The 20366-nt window shown below is 42.2% G+C and overlaps 1 protein-coding gene across 1 annotated transcript in view; it reads left to right on the top strand.

The window, feature by feature from the left end:
* The window catches only part of Kif16b (kinesin family member 16B), a 290355-nt gene extending 272081 nt beyond the window's left edge, over positions 1-18274 (top strand). Inside the window, exon 27 of the mRNA XM_032904316.1 lies at positions 16692-18274. Coding sequence (XP_032760207.1) covers positions 16692-16850 — 159 coding nt within the window. The 3' untranslated portion in view covers positions 16851-18274. The remainder of the gene's footprint in view (positions 1-16691) is intronic.
* Positions 18275-20366: the final 2092 nt, after the last annotated feature.

The following is a 20366-nucleotide window of genomic DNA, read 5'->3' as shown; positions in this document are numbered from 1 at the left end:
ACATTTGGGATTTTCATGCATTCCTATATTTTAAAAGCTGCAGCCTCTGTGCTGTCGCCATCAAGCCCTCTGTTTACTATTTATATCAACATTTGGGAGTCATCCTTCCTCTTTTATGGAATCCTGTCCAATTTGCATTAGGCTTTCTTGCAGATGCCACCATTCCCTTAACTCCATTTATTTAGATTTGTTTCCCAAATAAACAGTGCTGTCCTTTGAAAATGGGCGTCGCTCATGGCCTCTGCTGCTACACCCCATCCTGCCCTTTGAAGCCTCTCCGTGCTGCCTCTTTATTTTAGAATTCAGTGGCTCATCTCCCCTGACAATCCTTTCTAGCTCTATGTGTGTCACTTATGCTTCATAATGTTAATGAATGAGAGCATATGCCACAGCCTTTGAGATAATACTGAGGGAGAAACAAATTGCTAAAATCGTTGGCTGTTCCAGTTCTATACAACTCTTTACCTTCTCTTGGTCTGTGTAAAGCTCCCATCCACTTTCAAATAGATTTATTTCTGTTCCCAGCAGTTCTCTGTAATGTGTTTATATTTGCATATATAATTTTAATTCTAGGTAACTGAAATTTTTTAAAAGACATTTTACATAATCTCTTTTTAAAATTAAGATCGCCTGTTTCATATTATTTATAAAATTAAGAAACTGATGCTGGAATCAAGAATATACTTGCAAATTCATGTTGAACATGGTAGAAATTGAAAATATCCTCATTTTCTCTATGGGCTTTAAGGCATCTAAAAAGCAACCCCTGTGGACACCAGGGCCTGGGCTGCAGAACTCTGATTAACCACTGTGAGCAGGAAGATGACTGCTTCTTCTGGAACTATCTCCAGAATCTAGGTCTGCGCTTCTCTATATCTCTTCTCTTTCCTTATCCATTGATCATAGCACATGTCTTGGAGGTCCCTATACTGTATTTATGGGCAGCTTCTGAAAGAATCTGGACATTTCAAGGAACAGCTTAATACTGTACACTAACATCTCTTGCCTGAATGGGAGCTTCTTTGCTTAGCCTTCAGTGTTCTTTGTGAATATACTATATGTGTATACTGTGTGTACAGACACACATATGGCAAATATATTCATCTACAAATAACTATAGAAAATGACATTTTATCTGCATTTCCCTGTATAAAACACACACCTAATCCCATTCTTTTCAGTTAGAGCCAGTGTGTTTGAGGAATTTTGGTCTGATAATCTCTCTACCTCTGGCCCCTGACAGTTATGCCTCAATTCATTGTCCCCAGGGAAGAGGATCATTGGTGCAGGTGATCCAAATCTCTGGTTAATCCTCTCTGCTGGGTGGGGTCATAGGCCTACCACTGAGGGCCAGGGTCCTTGCACCTGGAGTTTGACCATAGCTGCCCCCAGGGACAGAGGACCGTGGAGAACACTGAAGTAAGAGCCAAAGCAGAAGGGTAATCTGTAAGGCAAATAGTCCCACAGAGATTGTTGGAAGCCCCTAATCCAGGGAACAAAACAAGGGGCAGCGGGTCGTCCCTCCCAGAGTCTGAGAAGCTTGCCCTGAGTTCAAGAACGTGATGTTGAAATAGCCATAGACATGGAATTTTAGCCAAAGGGAGTCTATCATCCTCATAGAAACTATCGTGAGCTAATATCAGAGGGGAATGGCATGTTCTGTTCAGCCACAACAACAGCTGGAGGAGAGCACTCTTCGGTGATCTTATTCAGGGATGCTTCTATCCCAAATTCCACCACAAGGGTGCTTAGGGCTTCTACTAAATCATGTGCAATGGATTCCTAATCCTTTCGTTGTTATTACCCAATTATTTGAATTTTTGCTTAAGTACATTGTAGGAAAGAAGTACCACACAGCAAGATATTCACTAAAAATTCCAGCAGTCACTGTAGTCATAGCCATTGTGTTGCAGATTGTCAAGAATCTCTGGGTTTCTATAGTGCTAGAAAGAGCCTAAGCTTCGAAACAAAAATAATAAAAATAATTGCCTTTCCCCCAAATGCATTTGTTAGAATGAATATCAGAATCTGAACTGTGACTGAAATAAGCTCTTACCTGGTATGCGTCGGTTTTCAGCTCATGTTTAATCATCATTCTCCATTTTTCAATGTTTCCTCTTTATGGCTTAAGTTTCAGTTTTTGAAATGAAGGTCTGCCAATGCCTGACAAGAGGCAGTGTGGGAAATACATCCCATGCATGCTGTCTGTCTCCTGCTTCTCTCTGCAAGAGAAAGTACTTATTTTTCCCCATGTTTTAAGCTCATGTCTTAAATATCTAAAAAGGGAGAAGATTAGCATCTTTGTCTACTCACTCCCCGAAGTCAGTGTAGTAGAGACAATAATATCGATTCTTTAGTATGGAAATGCTGTGAACTGAATTCTACCCCATGCACTTTACAGACAGCAACTTATAGAGTCTTTTCATACTAGGAAGGTATTATAATCAGATGAGGAAAATGGGGTGCATAGCAGTGAGGTACTTCACTCCAGTCCTACCCCAAGCCCCAGTTCTTGAATATTCCCCTGTTCCCATGTGGCGGTTGTAAAGGCCTGAGTGTCTGAGGACATGCCCACAGGACTGGAGGAGAGTCCTTATATACCAGAGTGTGTCTCCAGGGCTCTCTGCTTTCTCCCTGGGGCTGCAGAAGCTCCCTGGATGTATCTATCCTAAGCCACTGGCCAAATCCTCACCTAGAGGCAATGGCAAAGACCTACAGTGGTTCTGGGAGTCTCTTACAGAAGGTCCCTTCACAAACTCTGCTCCCCATGTTTTTTACCCTTTAGCCACCACATGAGGTAAAGAATGGAGCCATCAGAACTTAATGGCACATCCTATAAGGTGCCAAGCTTCTTTCTACAGTCTGGGAGTTGGGAGATAAGCAACCTCCTCTTCCTTTCCATGAGCAGAAAATACATGATGGTTTTGACTTGTGCTTCAAAAAAAAAAAAAAAAAAAAAAAGACTCCATCAGCTGCTCCATCCAGGCAGGTCCTGACCTCCCTAATGTAGCTTGTCCATTTTGGAGGTTTCACCAAGACCTGCTCCTGTCAGGTGGGGTCATCATGATCACTGGAGCTGTTTATTACCCTGAGCAGGACTGTCAACCTGTAAAAACTCAATATCACATGGACTTTAAACACATATCCCTTATAAAATTTTTAAGGCTTGCTGGATTTTATTAGAATGTGTGAACCCGACTGAGTATATTAAATTTATGAATCCAATTGATGCAGTACCATAATAATTCAATACAATATGCTTATGTCATTAAACTCATAAAGCAGATTCTCTGAATAGCTGTAATGAATAGTTCTGATTCTGTAATCACAGACTAACATTTTCACCCTGATGAATTTTAACTGGGAGCTCTCAGACTTCTGTGTAACTTTAAGAAATAAATGCCATGTTTCAAGTGCTGACTACTTATTTCAAGTATTTACTTTAAAACCTAGGATAGTAAAGGCAGAAGAGAAGGACTTGCAAGGACCAAGTTACTCACTAGGACTGCTAAAAGGATTTGAATTTGTTGGTATGAAGTAGCATAAGACAGTAATTTATATCTAATCATAAATTATAGATTGAAACCAAAGAAACCATCAGTATGCTTGATTAATTTCATTCATCTCCTCATTCCTTACCTTACTCCTAATCCCATGGGTTATTTAGAGCCTGGATGAATTTAGAGCGAGCCTGGGTGTTTTATCTGTCCTAGGACATGAGAGGTCTGGCCACTCATGCATCTGTGTTTGCATCCTGGCTTCTTAGGAACTGAGCTCAGACCAAGCCCCAGAATGTGTGAGCAGCTGCGTGCAAGCATTCCTTTCGGTGTATATCCTGGTTCAAATTACAGGTTTTACCTAAATTCAAAGGGCGGTAAGAAGCTTCAAAAGCATGGCCTGTTGGGATCAATGCTATAGCAAACTATAAGATACTCCATTTCCCAGTCAACTTATTGTCTAGCTAATTTCACCGCTTCTTGAAATGTAGAAGCTTACAGTGAATAAAAATGGATTTTAGTTCATACTTAAGGCTCTTTTTAAATGATTCTTATGATTTTGGATCCTGGGAAAATTCACTTTGACATGATCCTGCTAAGAGAGATGAGTCAGAAAGATGCCTGGTACATGAAGATGTACAGGCTTTCGCCGGGTCACTCTCAGTGCAGTATCTGTCCTTGTTAAGGAATCAAAGGATCTGGCAAAGATTGCTCAGCTGTGATAATAGGGACACAAGAAAGGATTGGCTGAGGGGTTGGGGATTTAGCTCAGTGGTAGAGCGCTTGCCTAGGAAGCGCAAGGCCCTGGGTTCGGTCCCAAGCTCCGAAAAAAAGAACCAAAAAAGAAAAAAAGAAAGAAAGAAAGGATTGGCTGAACCCTCCATAGAATCTTTTAGATCTGAATCCAGCAGAATCCAGTTTTGCTGAAAAGAGTATAAATTAGTGCAATGTCTGTGAAAAATTTGACAATATTTAAAACACCATTCCTTTCTACTAAAAAAAAAGCCCACCTTTGGAATTTCTCCACACTTATCATGGCGCACGTGCGCACGCGCACATACGCGCACACACACACACACACACACACACACACACACACACACACACACACACACGTCTGATTATTTATGGCCCACAGTGTTATTTGTAATGCACATGAAGAATCATCCTCTTCAGGAAGTATTTTCTGTACTTGACACTGAGCATGTTCTATACAGATACCAGACTGAGGGCTTTGAATAAAGTAGTAAACAGTTCTTCTTGTATGGTTTGTATTCATGCAGACTGCAGCAGCAGACTGGGAACATGCATGTCCATTAACATGCTCCACTAGCTCATACCAGAATGAGGACTCATTATGGGCTCTTTTAATAATCTGTTATATGAGCAAAATAAAGTGTTAAATAGCCTGTCTCTTATGTACTTGCTCAGTAAGTAGAAGTGGGGTAGTGATATTTTGGGTACTGCAGAAAGATTTGAAGACAACAGAAGTGAGCTGAAAGGCCACTTAAATGAATTTTTAAAAATCAGAAATACTAAAATGTACTTGGTGCTCAGAACTCTTGCATTAGAAACATGGTACTTCAGACCCAGTGTGGAGCTGTACTCTGATAGGGCAGCCACCAGCCCCAGGTAAGCATTTAATTTTAGATTAAAACGAAGCCTGGTGTGGTAATGTAGGCCTATGACCCAGCACTCAGGAGGTAAAAGAAGGAGGAGCAGAGTTCAAGATCATCCTCATCCTAAAGTGTCTACCGATTTTGAAGCCAGCCTGAGCTACACAGATCATGCCTCAAAATAAGCAACAAAAAAGGTTTAAAAACAGATACCTTAAGGCCTGTTTCTCATTTGTACAGGCCGCACTTTAAGTGCTCTGTAACCATGTAGGTACTGTGCTGGGTGAAACAGTCATCAGTGGGGTTCTGGCCTTGCAAGTCAGTCCACACAGCAAGCCTGTGGGTCAGCCTGTGGGAAGCCCTGGGCCTGGCCGAGGGTTTCCCTCCTATTCAGCATGTGTGAATGGGTTCTCGGTGTGAGCGTGTTCTTTCCCAGATGGTATCTACTCTGCCCTGTGACCTCTCCCTGCCCTGAGCTTTATATCCTGGGTTAAAACTCAGAGCAGAGAGTGGCTGTCTTCTGGGCCTGTGCTAGCTAGAGGTCTGAGCAGGGGCTTCCTTCTTCTATGTCCTTTATAGAGGCCACCACCAGAAGGTGTGGCCCAGACTTAAGGTGAGTCTTCTCAGTCCAAATGATTCAATCCAGAAAAAAACCCTTACAACTGTACCCAGGTCTACCCAGATGTCTATTGCTCTAGAACAAGGATCAACAGAAAACAGTCAATGAAAACCCTGAAAAAGTCAGAAAAAACTGAAAAAGGTAGGTAGGTGGGATTTGGTTGATAGGTCAAAGTCCCCACAGCAGAAGAGGCATGATTCTGAGCACTGAGAGAGAAACTGTCCGTCTCTCCTACTCAGCATGTGGTACCAGCGTCTGGCATCATGCTACATGGAGAGCAGGTGTGTAGAAACTGCTAGATGCATACTTAAGTTACCTGGACCAAACTGTCCTGATTTCATCAGAGTGTGGAGGTCTTGTTTAGGTCAAGTTAGGAGGCAATCCAGCCTATTTAGTGATCCAGTGCAGCTAAGTTGTAAAATTTCTAAAATGCCAGTGAGAAGTGGTCAGACTAAAAGTTGTGGGGCTTTGAAACAGAGAAGGGTTGGGCAGGTGAATCTCATAGAACCTGCTGGATTGATTTATAGCAGAGTGAGAACCAGACCTTGCGCAGATCTGGAGATATCCCAGGGTATTTCCATCTGGACCTGCAATGTCTTCAGAGCTCATCAGTCAGTGACAAATTCTCTACGTTCCTCTGCCAGGTACATGGATCATGTAGGTCTTATTAGATGGCTGCTTGTCTTATGCTCCTATCTAGTGACTTCTGGGGATGAAGAATGCCCTTGACTCTGTTCCTGCTACATGTCACAGCAGAAAGGCAATAAAGCCATGCTACATTTCTAAAGAACATTCTATTTTAGTTTTAATGATTTCAGTAACTTTAAATTAAATTACAGATTTATGTTAACATTTTATAAAAGGAGGAAAGTTCCACAACAATGAGATAGTTCAGAAAAAATCATTAGAATGACACAGCTCAGTGATGTATTGCACATGAAATAAGGAACAGGCCACAGCTACGGTTGTCTTATTAAAACAGAAACTTCTTAATAGCATAGAATGATCATGACTTCATCCTCTGCTAATTAAAATAGAGGGGAAGGAGCCAATAGATAAGAAGACTGAGCCCTCCAAATACTGCTGACGGCTCTAATTATCCCCACCTGCACACACACACACACACACACACACACACACACACACACACACACACACACACACACATGCACTTTGATTAAAAGCCAAAAGGCATTCCAGGAGCCTACTTTAACATAGTATTGACAGCCCTGAAGAAAGGCCACATTTCATCTGAGGCTTCAGGGCATAGCCCTAGTGGCACCTAAGAGAACATCTGGTTTTCTCCCAGATTGGAAGAACCAGTCATTCTGTCCTACTCTGGATGTTGACCTTGGCTAAGTCAGAGCTTCTTGGTGTCAGTGTCTTCCTCTATAAACGAATGATGTCTTAGGTTCTATTGCTCATAAACCAGGAAATCCTTTTTACAGAGCATCTGTTGACCTGACTCTAGGTTCTCCGCATAGAGAGCTGCTACATGTGTGGCGGAACTTCCTCACTCATGCAGGTTGCTGAATTTAGATTTCGTTCCTCCTTTCCTTTTCCCAAACCTTCTTTTACTTCAAGATCCAGAACTGAAAAAGACAAGCTCTAATATAAGACGGAACTGCACCAGGAAATGCCCTATTGGCCCCAGAAGGGTTTTTTTCAGGTGGGCAACTGAGGCCCTGAGCTACACCTGAAATGACCTTCACATGTCATATAAAGGTCTGGAGTCAGAGAGGAAGACCCAGCAGAGACTGCTGGACGACTAGACTTTACCCAGTTCTTCCAGTAGGTAAAGCCAGGAGTCAGTGGAAAGTACGTATAGGTCAGCGTGGACCATGTCAGTATTCTGACCTTCATCAGGAAGGTCTGTCGTGTAGCTGCACATTATTAGAGACGTGGCTTTGAAGCCATGGTCAGTACACTGCATCCTGAGGAAAAATGAAAAGCTAATAGGTAGCATCCTTGCTTACTGCACTGCATTGCTATAGAATGTGCCTTTCAAAACTATTAACTTAGCCAGCAGACCATACCAGCCCATTTTTGTATAGACTAGTAGTGTTTAGTTATGTTTCAAAGTGGCATAGGCATCTTGAAGATAGGTCTAGATGTAGATCAAGATTAGGGTAGTGCTCGTCCAGACAAATGCTTGGCTAGGGATGTGCACTAGCTGTTTGGCCTGATCTGGACTGTTCTCAAAAGGCCTAGATCCATAGTCATCTTAGGAGGAAATATGGTGGATCAGACATGCCTTGATCAGAAAGACAGAAAACTATGAGGAGCTGAGTCATGATACTCATGGGAAGATGGGAAGTTTTTCCGGATTTCATGGCTATCTACTACCTGCCAGTGTCTTGGGGACTATTTATAGTAAACGTTATGAATCATAGCAGCTGACTATGGCCATTGTGGAAAAATAGACTTGCTGATTCTCAGCCTTGGCAAGGGACAGGGACCAAAGGCTCCAATTCTCAGATTTCACTCACTCTTGAAAACTCCCCATGACAGTAGTTTGCGGTCTGGGGATGCCTTGCTAAATCCCTAAAGAAACTTTGGTTCCAGCACATTCCAAGTGCTGAGCCCAGCAGCTTTTTGACTGTGATGTGTTAATCCCAGAGTATTCATCGGAGAAATCCTCCAGCCTTTTTTCCTTAGTAAGCCAGGTGAGCTATCTCCAGAGAACGGGCATCTCTTCAGAGGGGAGACCTGAATACTCTCTAGGAAGGGAGGGAAAGGTAGAACAGTCAGGAAAATGACCAGGGTCTTTGAAGTCACTGTGTCACCTCTGCAGAAAAACACAAGGACTAAAGAGTCCAGGGTGCAGCAGTCCCCCCTGGAGCAACAGCAAGCCTAGAAAAGGCAGCTTAGGAGGCTCAACCAGCTGACATCCCACACCCTCTGTAGATGACTTCACTCTGTGAGGACAAGAAAGGCTCAGCAGAGGGAGGGAGCTCTGTGCGTGAGCCTAGTAGACTGGAACAGCCTCTCTGCAGAGCCCTGGTTTTGAGTCTTGACTGTCCAGCTTATGTGTGCAGGGGCCTCCAGTGTTCTGTGGGCCTCCCAGATCTGTTCTTCACTGATAATGTAGACACCTGACCCTGTCTCATTAAGTTATATAGGAATTTAATAAGAAACACCTTTTAAATTCTCACAATTGCTTAGAACTTTGTAAGTCTTTGACAAATACAGCTTGGCAGGAAAGTTGGGGGTTTTTTGTTTGTTTGTTTGTTTTGTTTTGTTGTTGTTGTTGTTGGAGAGCAGGGTCGGCTTGAAAAGAAGGCATTCAGAAACCTCATTGCTTCCTGTCTGTGACAGTCATACATATACCACTGTCTTCTGTCATCTGCCCTCTTTAAAGGCTCACAGTCCAAACCAGGCATAGTGATATATGCTTTTATTACCAGCATATAAAGACTGAGGCAGGAGAATTGTTATGAGTTTAAGACTGAATTTGAAGCTAACCTGGGTTACATTGCAAGACCCTGACTTATTGAATTAAAAATAAATAATAGCTCTGAAATTATATAAATTTTACACACACACACACACACACACACACACACACACACACACACACACACACACAGAAGCCATGAATTTGAGAAAAAGCAAAGTGAGAGGTTCATGAGAAAGGTTGGCAGAACGAAACGGAAGGGGGAAATTATATAAAAACATTTTAGATTTATAAATAAATAAATAAATAATAAAAAACAAAAACTCACAGTTCCTTATAAGATACAGCGTCCATTTGTCTGCTGGCCTTTCTTAAACCACATGGCAGTTATACTTCCCTGAATCAGACACGCACCGTTTGTCTCTCCTAGTACCCGGCACCATCTTGCTGTCTCCGAATTGCCAAACAGTAAACTATACTAGAAACCTCTGAAGAAAGTCACTTTATAATATCAAAGCACTATGTGTCAATGCTGAAATACTCCTTGAAGATTAGCCATCTAAATTTGACTTTCTGAAAGCATTGATAAGAACATATTTATGCCTTAGTATTGTTTCAAGTGGCTACAATACATAGTGCAGATAAATATGTCTGCTATATTTGTTATTGTTCTTAAATCCCTTCAGCCAATGTGTAAGCAGGTAAATCATGGATATCTGTCCTCTGTGTTGTCATGCTTCCTTCCTCCACTCTGCCTTTTTTTTACACACCCCCCCTTCACACTGGCCCTTCTTACCCTGTCTCTCCAGACACGCCGCAGCTCCTTCCCTCCCTCCCCCATCCCGCTATGGTCACTCACACAGCCCTCAGCTGCTCCGGCCATCCCTTCTCGTTGACTACATTGCATTCTTGTCTCTTCTCATCTCCATGGCAGGGTTATAAGGTTGCACACCCCACATGTGCTGTTGCTGTTCTAGACACCACTGAGCTAGGACATACAGCAGGCCACTAATGTGACACCACCCCAGGCAGAAGTTGCCAGTTCTCTATGGATCCTACCAGGCCACAAAGATTTAAATATCCCCACTTCTGTTTTATTTTACAGACGGTACAGCGGTTAGATATTGGATTCTGCAGATCCTTTTTCTGCTTTACACTTCTGCCTGTGATAAGTCACTTTAATATCTAATGTCCTTCAAGCTTTCAATTCTCTTGTTATAGAGTATGCCACCCTGGGAATGCAGCCTGGTTCCTGCCCTTGTTTCTCACATGCCAAGGAATGCTAGGCTGTTTCTGGGGCTACAAACAAGGGATACCTTCTGTAGACAGAAGGGCTTTTTCTTCTCCCTTCAGCTGAAGATGTGGTAGAAAACATTTTGAGCCCAAGTAACAAAAATCATTAATATAAATATGTGTTAAGTACTGTATATATAGCCATAATTATATAATCTATAAAGGATATATGAAGGTGGATTTCATTATTGAAGCAGAACTCAGAAAGACCAAAAAGTTACCATTGTCAGTTCCTCCTATGGTCACCCATAAAATACAACAGTGAAGGGTCCTGAACACCTTAGCTATATACTCAGTGCAGATGCACCTCTCACACATTAAACAGTGGAACTCCAACAGAGGGTGCATTAAACAGTGAGAATCAGACACAGAATGTGTGAAGTCTAAAACAGACCACACTATTCTGAACTGGTAGAAATCCAGAGAGTGAATTGTTACCCTCGGGAAGAGGATTGCAGATGGTAGGAGGGACACAAGGAGGGTTGGCTAGATGGAAACTGCTACGTTATTTATAACCAGGTACTGATCACATAGCTATGTTCACTTGGGGGAAATACATTAGGTTATATACTTATGTGCAGTTCTCCAGGCATATATTATAACTTGAATTTAACTCCCGTAAAAACAATTGTCAATGTTATTATATCTCAGCACTTTTCTGAAACATAGACATTGCACCGTGGTTAATTGGGGACTGCTGAGAAGAATGAAAACACACGGCCTTGAGAAACTCTGGAACATTCCAGTCTACTTCTAGCTCCACACATAGCCCTTAGTTTTGCCCTTCACTAGAATTTGGTCATCCTATTTCAAGCCTAATCAGTAAAGGTCACACTTTGCTGTATTGCCCTAGGAGCACCTGGTGGTCACTACAAAGAACACTTCCTAGCCACATGCTGTCTCTTTCACCACAGTAGCTGTCTGGGTAAAAGAAGCCTGCTGCCCCTTACTCCTGTTCTGCAAGGATCTATTTTGCAAGGAGAAAGCTCTACAGTGCGAAGAGGTGGCCAGATTAGACCTTTCTGTCTGGAGTTTGCATGAAGCCATGATATTGAGTTTGAGGGAAAAGTTATTACCTTCAGCAGATTTGTTGTTCTCCTGTAATGTCCATGCTGTGGGGGGAAGGCGTCCCCAGTACATCCTCTTTTTCTTGTATTTATCTTTTTAACTTTGTTTCTCATTGTACATAGTATTATACTTTATTGGCCCTTTCAAAGAACCCTATTTTGTGAACTAATTATGACAAATGTTGATACAACATCTGTTCTTGGATTTCAGTTGCCTTGTAGTCTCTCAGAGTTCATCTGGAAGGCAAGCTTGATGCTAACAGTCTGCTGTTGATGTGGTCTACAGAGCATCTGAAGAGGAAGCTACTCAGGTGCTACTGAGCTGATGTCTCTTCTCAGAAGCCCCCTTCTGTCCCTGCAGGAAACGATAGAAGTCAGGCACAGTTCAGTGCACAACGGGGCAAGCCCCTCATCTTTCCCATTCAAAGTAATTTCCCTGTTTTCCTTCTAGCTTTTTATTAGCACATATTAATTATACATGATAATGGGTTTCTTTATGATCACATGTATCCCCAATAATCCTCTTATTTCCCTTCATTCCATCTGATTCCTTTCTTCTTCCCATCTGCTCTCCCTTTTACATCTATCATCATCTACTTATCTATCCTCTATCCATCCACCTACCTACCTATCTACCTATCTACCTACCTACCTACCTATCTACCTGTGGACCAATTAGTTTAACTGGGATTCCTTACAGGAATGTGGTTGAGAGACTATTTACCAGGGTATGGGTAGCTTACCAGTGACTATGTCACTGTATGAAATGTCTCTTTGTTACCCAGCAACTATCTGTAACTCCTCAGGAAGGGGTGAGGTCTCATGAGGTTCTCTACATTCCATGATGGAATGTGTCTAGGCCCAGTCTTATTGGAGGTCTTAGGTGAGGAATCGCAGCTGCTGAGAGTCTGAGAGTCCAACCATGTCATGCTCAGAGGACAGAGTTCTATACACTCTACTCCTTACTCCAGCTCTTATATTCTTAATGTTGCTAAACACACAAAGTGGTTTCTGCTTCAGCTCCTGCTTAAGTTTCTGCCCTAACTTCCTTCAGTGATGTGACATGGAACTGTAAGCTAAATAAACCCTCTTTCGTCTAAGATGCTTGTGGTCATAGTGTTCATCGCAGCAACACAAGCCAACTCCAACACTGGCCTGAGCTGAGCTGCACTGATCTGTGGGCACAAACATAAATATGTAGAAGGCAATTTCATAGACAAATCATGTCCATTTACCGAAACAACCAAAGCAGTTTCTCGAATAGGGTCTACTTCCTCCCCAGCCATGGCTATTGGTTAGGTTTACAATACCAGACACCAATTTCCTCCCATAGAGCTGGCCTAAAATCACGAAGGTGTCCCCCTCCCCCAACACTCATGGCACTATTGCAACCTTTGGAACATCTTGTCTGGCCGGTCAGTAGTATACTGGCTGCATTGGGTCCACAGCTGAGTATCATTGTTGATGACTTTTCTTCCAGAGCATCCTCAATAGAACCCCCTAGCACTAGGAGAGCTAGCAGCAGGGAAGCAGCTTCCAGCTTCTTGATTTCTCTGTGTTCTGCAGCCTAACCTGTGATGTTTCCAGCAATGAAGTCATATTGTGCACTTCTGGTGGGCAACCTAGAGCAATGGCAGTAACCTGTCTTGTTTGAGGGTCTCCTGCGCACCCTTGACCAGCACCTTGATAGGAGATGTGCCATCAGATGCTGGGACTCTCATTTAATAAACCTATGGCACTGGTAAATAACTTTATCTACCAATTCAGGATACCTCTGCTTGCTACTTTCGGCACTTTGGGCCAAATTATATTATGTAATTTTTAGTATGTTTCCATTACCCTCTCTTTTATCACTCCCTCACATGATCCCCTCTGCCTCTTACACAACAGTATTACTACTTACAAGTCTCTCATACGTACATATGATTTAATATACTATATAAAACCTCAGAACCAGGAATGAGGGAAAACACACACTTACCTTTTTCTGTTTGACGTTTTTAGCTTAACATGATTACCTCCGCTTGCATAATGTTCCCACAGATTTCACTTCAGTCTTCTTTACAACTAAAAGAGCATTCAGCTGTGTGTATTCTTCATTTTCTGTATCTGTCCCTCTGTTGTGAGACACAGAGTTTGGTTCAGTAGTTTAGTTGATGGTGCTGTTGTAAACATTGGTGCACAAATGTCTTATATGTGTAGACTTCGCATCCTATAGGTAAATACCGAAAGGTGAAATGGCTGGGTCACGTAGTTCTACTGTTAGTTTAGAAATCTTCTGATGTCCATGGTAGCTGATTAGGTACATTGCCAACAGCAGCAAGCATATCAGGGTTCCCTTCAGCCCACATCTATGCCAGCGTTTAATACTTGTTTTCTTAAGGGCAAAGATGGAATCTCGGTTTAGTTTTGATTCCGGTTTCTCTGACAGTTAGAAAGTTGAGCGCCTTTTTGGTATTAATTGACTGTTGATATTCCTGTTGATAATTGGATGTTATTTCATTAGCCAATCTATTGATTGAGTCGATTTTGTTTTGTTTTCTTACCTGAGTTCATCTTAGGTTTTAGACATTAAATGTCAGATGTATAACTTCCTAAGACTTTCTCCCATTCTTTAGGCTGCCTTTTCATTCAACTGTTCACACTGCTGTACAAAAACATTTTACTCTTATGGGGTCTCCCTATTGGCCAACTGTTGCCTTTACACAACTGGATTGAGCAACTGGATTCCTCTAGAGAAAAACCCTGCCTGTGCCTGTACCTTGAAGTGTTTTTCCCTACATTTTTCTTTAAGAATGTTAGAGTTTCAGGTCTTTTTTTTTTTTTTTTTTTTTTGGTTCTTTTTTTTTTTTGAGCTGGGGACCCGAACCAGGGCCTTAAGCTTCCTAGGCAAGCGCTCTACCACTGAGCTAAATCCCCAACCCCAGAGTTTCAGGTCTTAAAATAATGTGTTTGATCCATTTGGAGTTGATAAGAATATCAATTTGTTGGATAAACTGGAGGTACTGGTGTCAAAGAATAAGATACAGGGATTGAATTTCATTTTTGTACATGTGGGTTCTCAGCGTTCACAAGATAGTTTGTAAAAGAAGCTATCATTGCTCCATTGTAAATTCATGTCATTTTTGTCAAAAAGAAAAGGAAGGAAGGAAGGAAGGAAGGAAGGAAGGAAGGAAGGAAGGAAGGAAGGAAGGAAAAAGAAAAAGAAAAAGAAAACAGAGCTAGGGAAATGACTCAGTGGATAAAGCACTCTATATATGTTCAAGTGATGAGAACCCACTTGAAGCCAGATGTACCACCACATGGCTGTAGCCTTGTCAGCCCAAGTGTTGTCTTCGACATCAGTACCTCCAGTTTATCCAGAAAATTGATATTCTCGGTCTCTTCAATTAGGAAGATCAAAGTCATTTCCTTTTGACTTCTTATGTGACCTTTTTTGGTTCTTCTCACTTGTTTTAGACAGTGTCTTGCCTTCACCTAACTTTGGATTTAAAATCCTTTTGGGGAATGGGGGTGGGGCTCTCCTGAGACTAGTAAGTTAAGAATACAGAGCCAGGAAACCACGTTTTAGTGAAAACTTGTTATTGAGTCTTTGTGCTTGATGACAGCCTCTTGTCAGCTCACCCCCCCGCCACACACACACACCCAGCAGTTTCCTCAGTGTGTGTTCCAAGGAGAAAGTATTAGTCCAGGGAGAGTGTGAAGACCAAGACCAAATCAGGTGACTCCAGAAACTTCTGTGGTGCTGCAGGTGCTTGTTGTCTTGGGTTGGTGGCAGTGTCACATGTGTAACTGGTCAAATACTGTATTTAGAACACGTATAGTTTAAGGTCTGAGAGTGTACTTCAGTGTGAGAGTGACAGCATTGACAGGGCTGGAAGGTTTGCCCTTGGCATGCGGGAAACAATAGAAAGGAGTGTGCCGTTTCCTCTGCCTAGTCAGCTTGCCTTCTCTAAAGGGTATAAAGTCAGAGGTTAATAGAAATGCTATCTGAAGGTGGCCTTAGCCCTTGCCATTAATCTTAAGCAAAGCTAACAAACTTCTTGGCCTAATTGGCCTTTTTCAAAGGACAACCAAGGATCATCTAGCACAAACTCTACAGGGGCTGAATAACTCATGATCCTAGGGTCCTAGAGCTTGCCTGCCTTCCACTACTTTACCATTTCTCGACTCACACAGGATATTTACAGGGCTCCACACATGACCTGATGGCCGTGAAGCTGCATCCCCTTGGTGGGAGCCACTGCTCTAGGACTAGGCTTCTGTTTCTGTATGTGATAGTCAGGAATAATAATGCTTAATTCCTGGATTTGTGCCAGGATTCTGTATATTTTTAAATGAAAGGAGACAGTTCATGTGCTGTTGTCAACAAGACTTGTCTGACTGAAATGCAGAGCTATTCTTATATATCCTCTTCTTCCCTAATACATGCTTCAGGCACCAATGTCTGAGCTCACTCCCTACGTCTTAGAGCCTTGTTGCAGGCATCCTTCTCTTGGTACCATAAAAAGAAGTGATGAGCACCTGCCATGGAGGAGAGAAAAATAAAAAGCCCAGTCAGAGCAGTTGACCGTTCACCTTAGGAAGAATACTTCTGTTGTTGATGATGATTATAGAAGTTTTAAATGGGGGTTGGGGATTTAGCTCAGCGGTAGAGCGCTTGCCTAGGAAGCGCAAGGCCCTGGGTTCGGTCCCCAGCTCCGAAAAAAAGAACCAAAAAAAAAAAAAAAAAGGTTTAAATGTTCTGTAAATATTAGTGCTTGGAGCTGATCCTCTTTTATACATAGGATTCAAAGAAGATACAAATGCTAACATTGCTCAGATGGTTACACCCCCCAAAGTGTGAAACTTGAGAGGACAATGACATTTTATGTAGGGTAAAGTTTCCATAGGGAAAATGCTCTGTGTTAGCACCTCTGGTATTCCTCACGGCACTGTCTACAGATGGACATCAGGTGACATTTCTGTGGATTGGAGATCTGAGCCAAAGAAATTTCTACTGTGGGCCTGGATGTCACAGCCCTGTTTACTCTGCACAGGCTGACAGTGTCCAGGGTAGTCAAGGACCTCTGGAGCATTCTGTCCTTGGTGTTGTTTATGAAATAAGTGTTTGTGCAGGTCAGTGGTACACTGGACAGTTTCTCTCCCCTCCTTGACTATAGCACTGTCTTGACCATATTCTTCATTCTTATCTCTTCTCAGAAATACCTCAGGGAGTTTTTCAGTGTGATGCTCCAGTCCGAGACATCTCCCCTTCACATCAACAAAGTGGGGCTGACCCTGTCCAAGCACACCATTTGTGAATTCTCACCATTCTTCAAGAAAGGAGTCTTTGACTACAGCAGCCATGGGACAGGGTAGAACTGTGGTGACCAAGGAACCACCAACACAGTGCCTTCTCATCAAATTCTCTCTGATGCAGAGTGGACTCCTGCACCAGGATCCCAGCCTGCCTCCTCCTGTTGTGGCAACATGCAGCAGCCAGCCCAGACCACCTCACACACCATATCTAGTGCCTGAGTTTGGGAGTGGGATGCTTGCCTGCCAAGGGCAACCCTGATTGACAGTTGTTACTGTACCTCTGCACTTGAATGTGGCCTTTCCCATAGTACTTTCTTCTCATTGTGCAGCGAGTCAGTCCCCCGTGGCAGGATGGATGTGTGGCTTGCTTATCTGGGGGCTCCTAGAGCCAAGCCAACTTGGGACTTGTGGGTGGCTTACCAGACCACCCGTCAGTGACTTTCATCTGGTTTCCTTTTTCACCAAAATACGCTTGATTTTTATACCCCTTCCATGTGGTTGGATAGATTTCAAAGATGTTTTAAGTTATGTCATATTGTTTTGTTCATTTGGATTTGGACTTAATAATATCTAAATACTGACGTTTACATAGAAGGTCCTGTTCAGGAAAAAGGATGTGTAGGCCAATCATGAGAAGAGTCTTCCATGCCTGACAGATTGGATGTAGGCAACATTACTTAAAACTTGCAGAAACCCCTACAAGTAAGACATTGTTTAACCTCCAACAGTTGAGGGCATTTCCCCCAACCTCAATGGCTGGTGTTCATGTTTTAGCTTTTTCTGCATAAAACAAATGCAAAGCCGGATGCAATCTTTTAAATATCCTCTTGTTCATGTTTTAGTACAGAATCTTCAGGATCATTAACTAAAAAGAGAGAGAGAATTTTCAGTAGTTTATTAACAATCCCTCAATTACTCAGGACATATGTAGCATTTCACATGTATACAGTGAAACTGCTCCCTTCATCAAAAGAAAATTGTGAGTAGGAAAAATATGTGATATATATTGAAATGTACATAATTCTACATATAGATTTATATGTATACACTCCTGTATGATAGTATATCAGGCTATATGATCATTCACACCAAATTTATTAAAGGTGTTTGCTTTTTGAACTGTTAAATTGAGCTGCTATCAATATTAAATGAAGTCATGTGTTCTACCCTGTAGCTCAGTTTAAGTTTATAATATGATTATTCCTACTGTTCTGTTTAACAATTGATCTGGTGTGCTTAAAAAGATGCATATTGTATAATTTAGCATTTATGTTGCAGAAAATGCAACTATGATTGAAGTCACAAATGAATGGATAACAAAACATACTTGCATTCAGTCTTCTGGAACACGTCGGCACAGCAGATCTCTCCAACCTCACAAGAATGTTGAAAGATGCAGCTATCCCCTGTAAGGAGGGGACTAATATTCCATTAATTAAATATCATAGCTTAGCATGAAAAAATAAAATGGACTCTTTATTTAATTGCTGCAGAAGGATGTGCTTCTCTCTCCAGTCTTGATTACAGGCCTAGGTTTCATAGCAATTGCTATCAAGAATTTAAAACTAAAGATTAAAGGATAAAAACTGGGATAAATTAACCACAGGTCATTAATTTAAAAGAAGTCCAAGTGCTGAAAACTATCCCTCATTTGCTTGAGTAAATTTTTTTTCAACTAACCAGATAATCTGTGTCTCACCTTCTGGGACCTATATTAAAAGGTAGGCTCTTGACGAGCATTTTGTTAAAATTACACATGCTGTTTGGCAAGAGTAAAGAGTGTATTTGTGAAGGGCAGTCATGGAGGATCTTCTTATCAAATGCATGATAGCGCTCAGAGCCCTAGTACTGACTAGCTCTGTCTAAAGCCACCAAGGCATGGAGAAGTCACTCCATCTACCCAGACCTTGGCCCCATCTGAAAACAAAGCTATTCTCTGAGATTCTGGCTTCCACTTAGACCTTGTGTGTGAGTGTATGACCTGCATGTTTCCCATCTGACATAGAGGCTACTGAATATGAATAAACCCGGAGGGGAAGTTGGAAAGCAAGTGAAGAATCCATCCACAAGAGTTCCTCTTGGAATACCAGTAGGAGAGATAATAGGTCTGAGCTGACAAAACGGAAGCCTCGACAGTTTGAAGTAAGAGAATGTAATTAACAGTTATGTATGCATCATTGTGCTTTCAGGCATCCAGGACACCAAGTGCTCAGTCACAATTCAGACCGACAGATCATTCTCTTACACTTTGTTGTCACTTGGACAAATCTGGGCAACTTCTTTTTTAAAGTAGGTGGCACACATTCCTAGATATTGTTTACAAAATAAAGACTCCTCATCTTGTTTAAAATCCTGGATAGTGACCTTCAGTCTGGCTCCCACACAGACTTTGCTATCTCAATGGGGATCAAATTCTAACGTAGGGAGGTGATGAGCAGAATCTGAGTCATGCTGACTCACCAGTGACTGACAGCCTACAAGAGTCTCTGGTCATGATGTAGAGATGCTTGAGCAGGATTCCTGGATCTGAGGTCATTTTAGATCTAAATATTTGTGTAGAAATTTAACATTTTTATGTAAATAAGAGCTAGTTGTGTCCACCTGACTTCTGATCAGCCCACACAGATCGTTCATGATCTGAGCAGAGGTTAGCACATGGATGAACCCATAGGATATCTACTACTCCAAGGAGCTGCTTTGAAGCTGCAGCCCCCAACCTCAGATCAGGGCATGCTAGTTGCTCTTCTGGGTTTAACTGTGTGGGAAGTCAGTATGAGGTTTGCATTTTGTGAGCATGGTGTGCCAGTAACAGACAGACTTATGTCCTCCTATAATGTCAGAATTTATTGACTAACAGTAACTTCACAAGGCTAGTAGTTTCAAAGACAGCAATTTGTCATATAATCCTGCCTGCCCATGGTTCCCTGGCTTGACAAATACAGGTTCTTTTATTTCTATCTTAATTACTAATGTTAATTCCTGAGCTCACAGTAAATGTATCCAGACGTCTTTGTGCATGTATATGGCTTACAGAATGAATTCAAGTTAAAGGAACTGTAGCAGAGTTCAAGAGGCTTCAGAAGCTGGCTGCGTCTGTATTGATAAAGAACCAGACGTTACCTGAGGAAGCTGCTGCTGCAGTTAGAGTTTGGCAACGAGTCTGCAGATTTCAGCTTTAACACTGAAGGCCAGACTAGGTCTGCAGCCAGGAATGGGTCAGAAGCAGGTCTAGGTGGAGGACGGAGGAATGGGCAGGTTGTCAAATGGGCCACATCAACAGCAGGAAACAAAGCTCCAAGAATGTGTGGGGAAGCCCTCTGCTCAGCAGTCTTTGAGGTATACACCAAGTATCATTGTCATACCACGACAATGTTAGCTGTCCATCATTTTATATGGGGGTCACCATTTCTTGTGTGCCTAATAAGCTGCTGAACCTGGTTTCTGTCATCCACCCATGTGGCCCTGCAGTCTCCGTTATCCCAATAAACTAAGAGGACAGTTACTTCTCTACTTCCATTCATCAGTTAGATGGGTGTTACCTAATGAATGATGCAGCTGCTGGGTCTACCCAGGGCT

The sequence above is a fragment of the Rattus rattus genome, chromosome 5, assembly GCF_011064425.1.
Source record: "Rattus rattus isolate New Zealand chromosome 5, Rrattus_CSIRO_v1, whole genome shotgun sequence".
NCBI lineage: Eukaryota > Metazoa > Chordata > Mammalia > Rodentia > Muridae > Rattus > Rattus rattus.
Note: the sequence above shows the minus strand (reverse complement) of the source record. Positions and strands in the feature narration are given on the sequence as shown.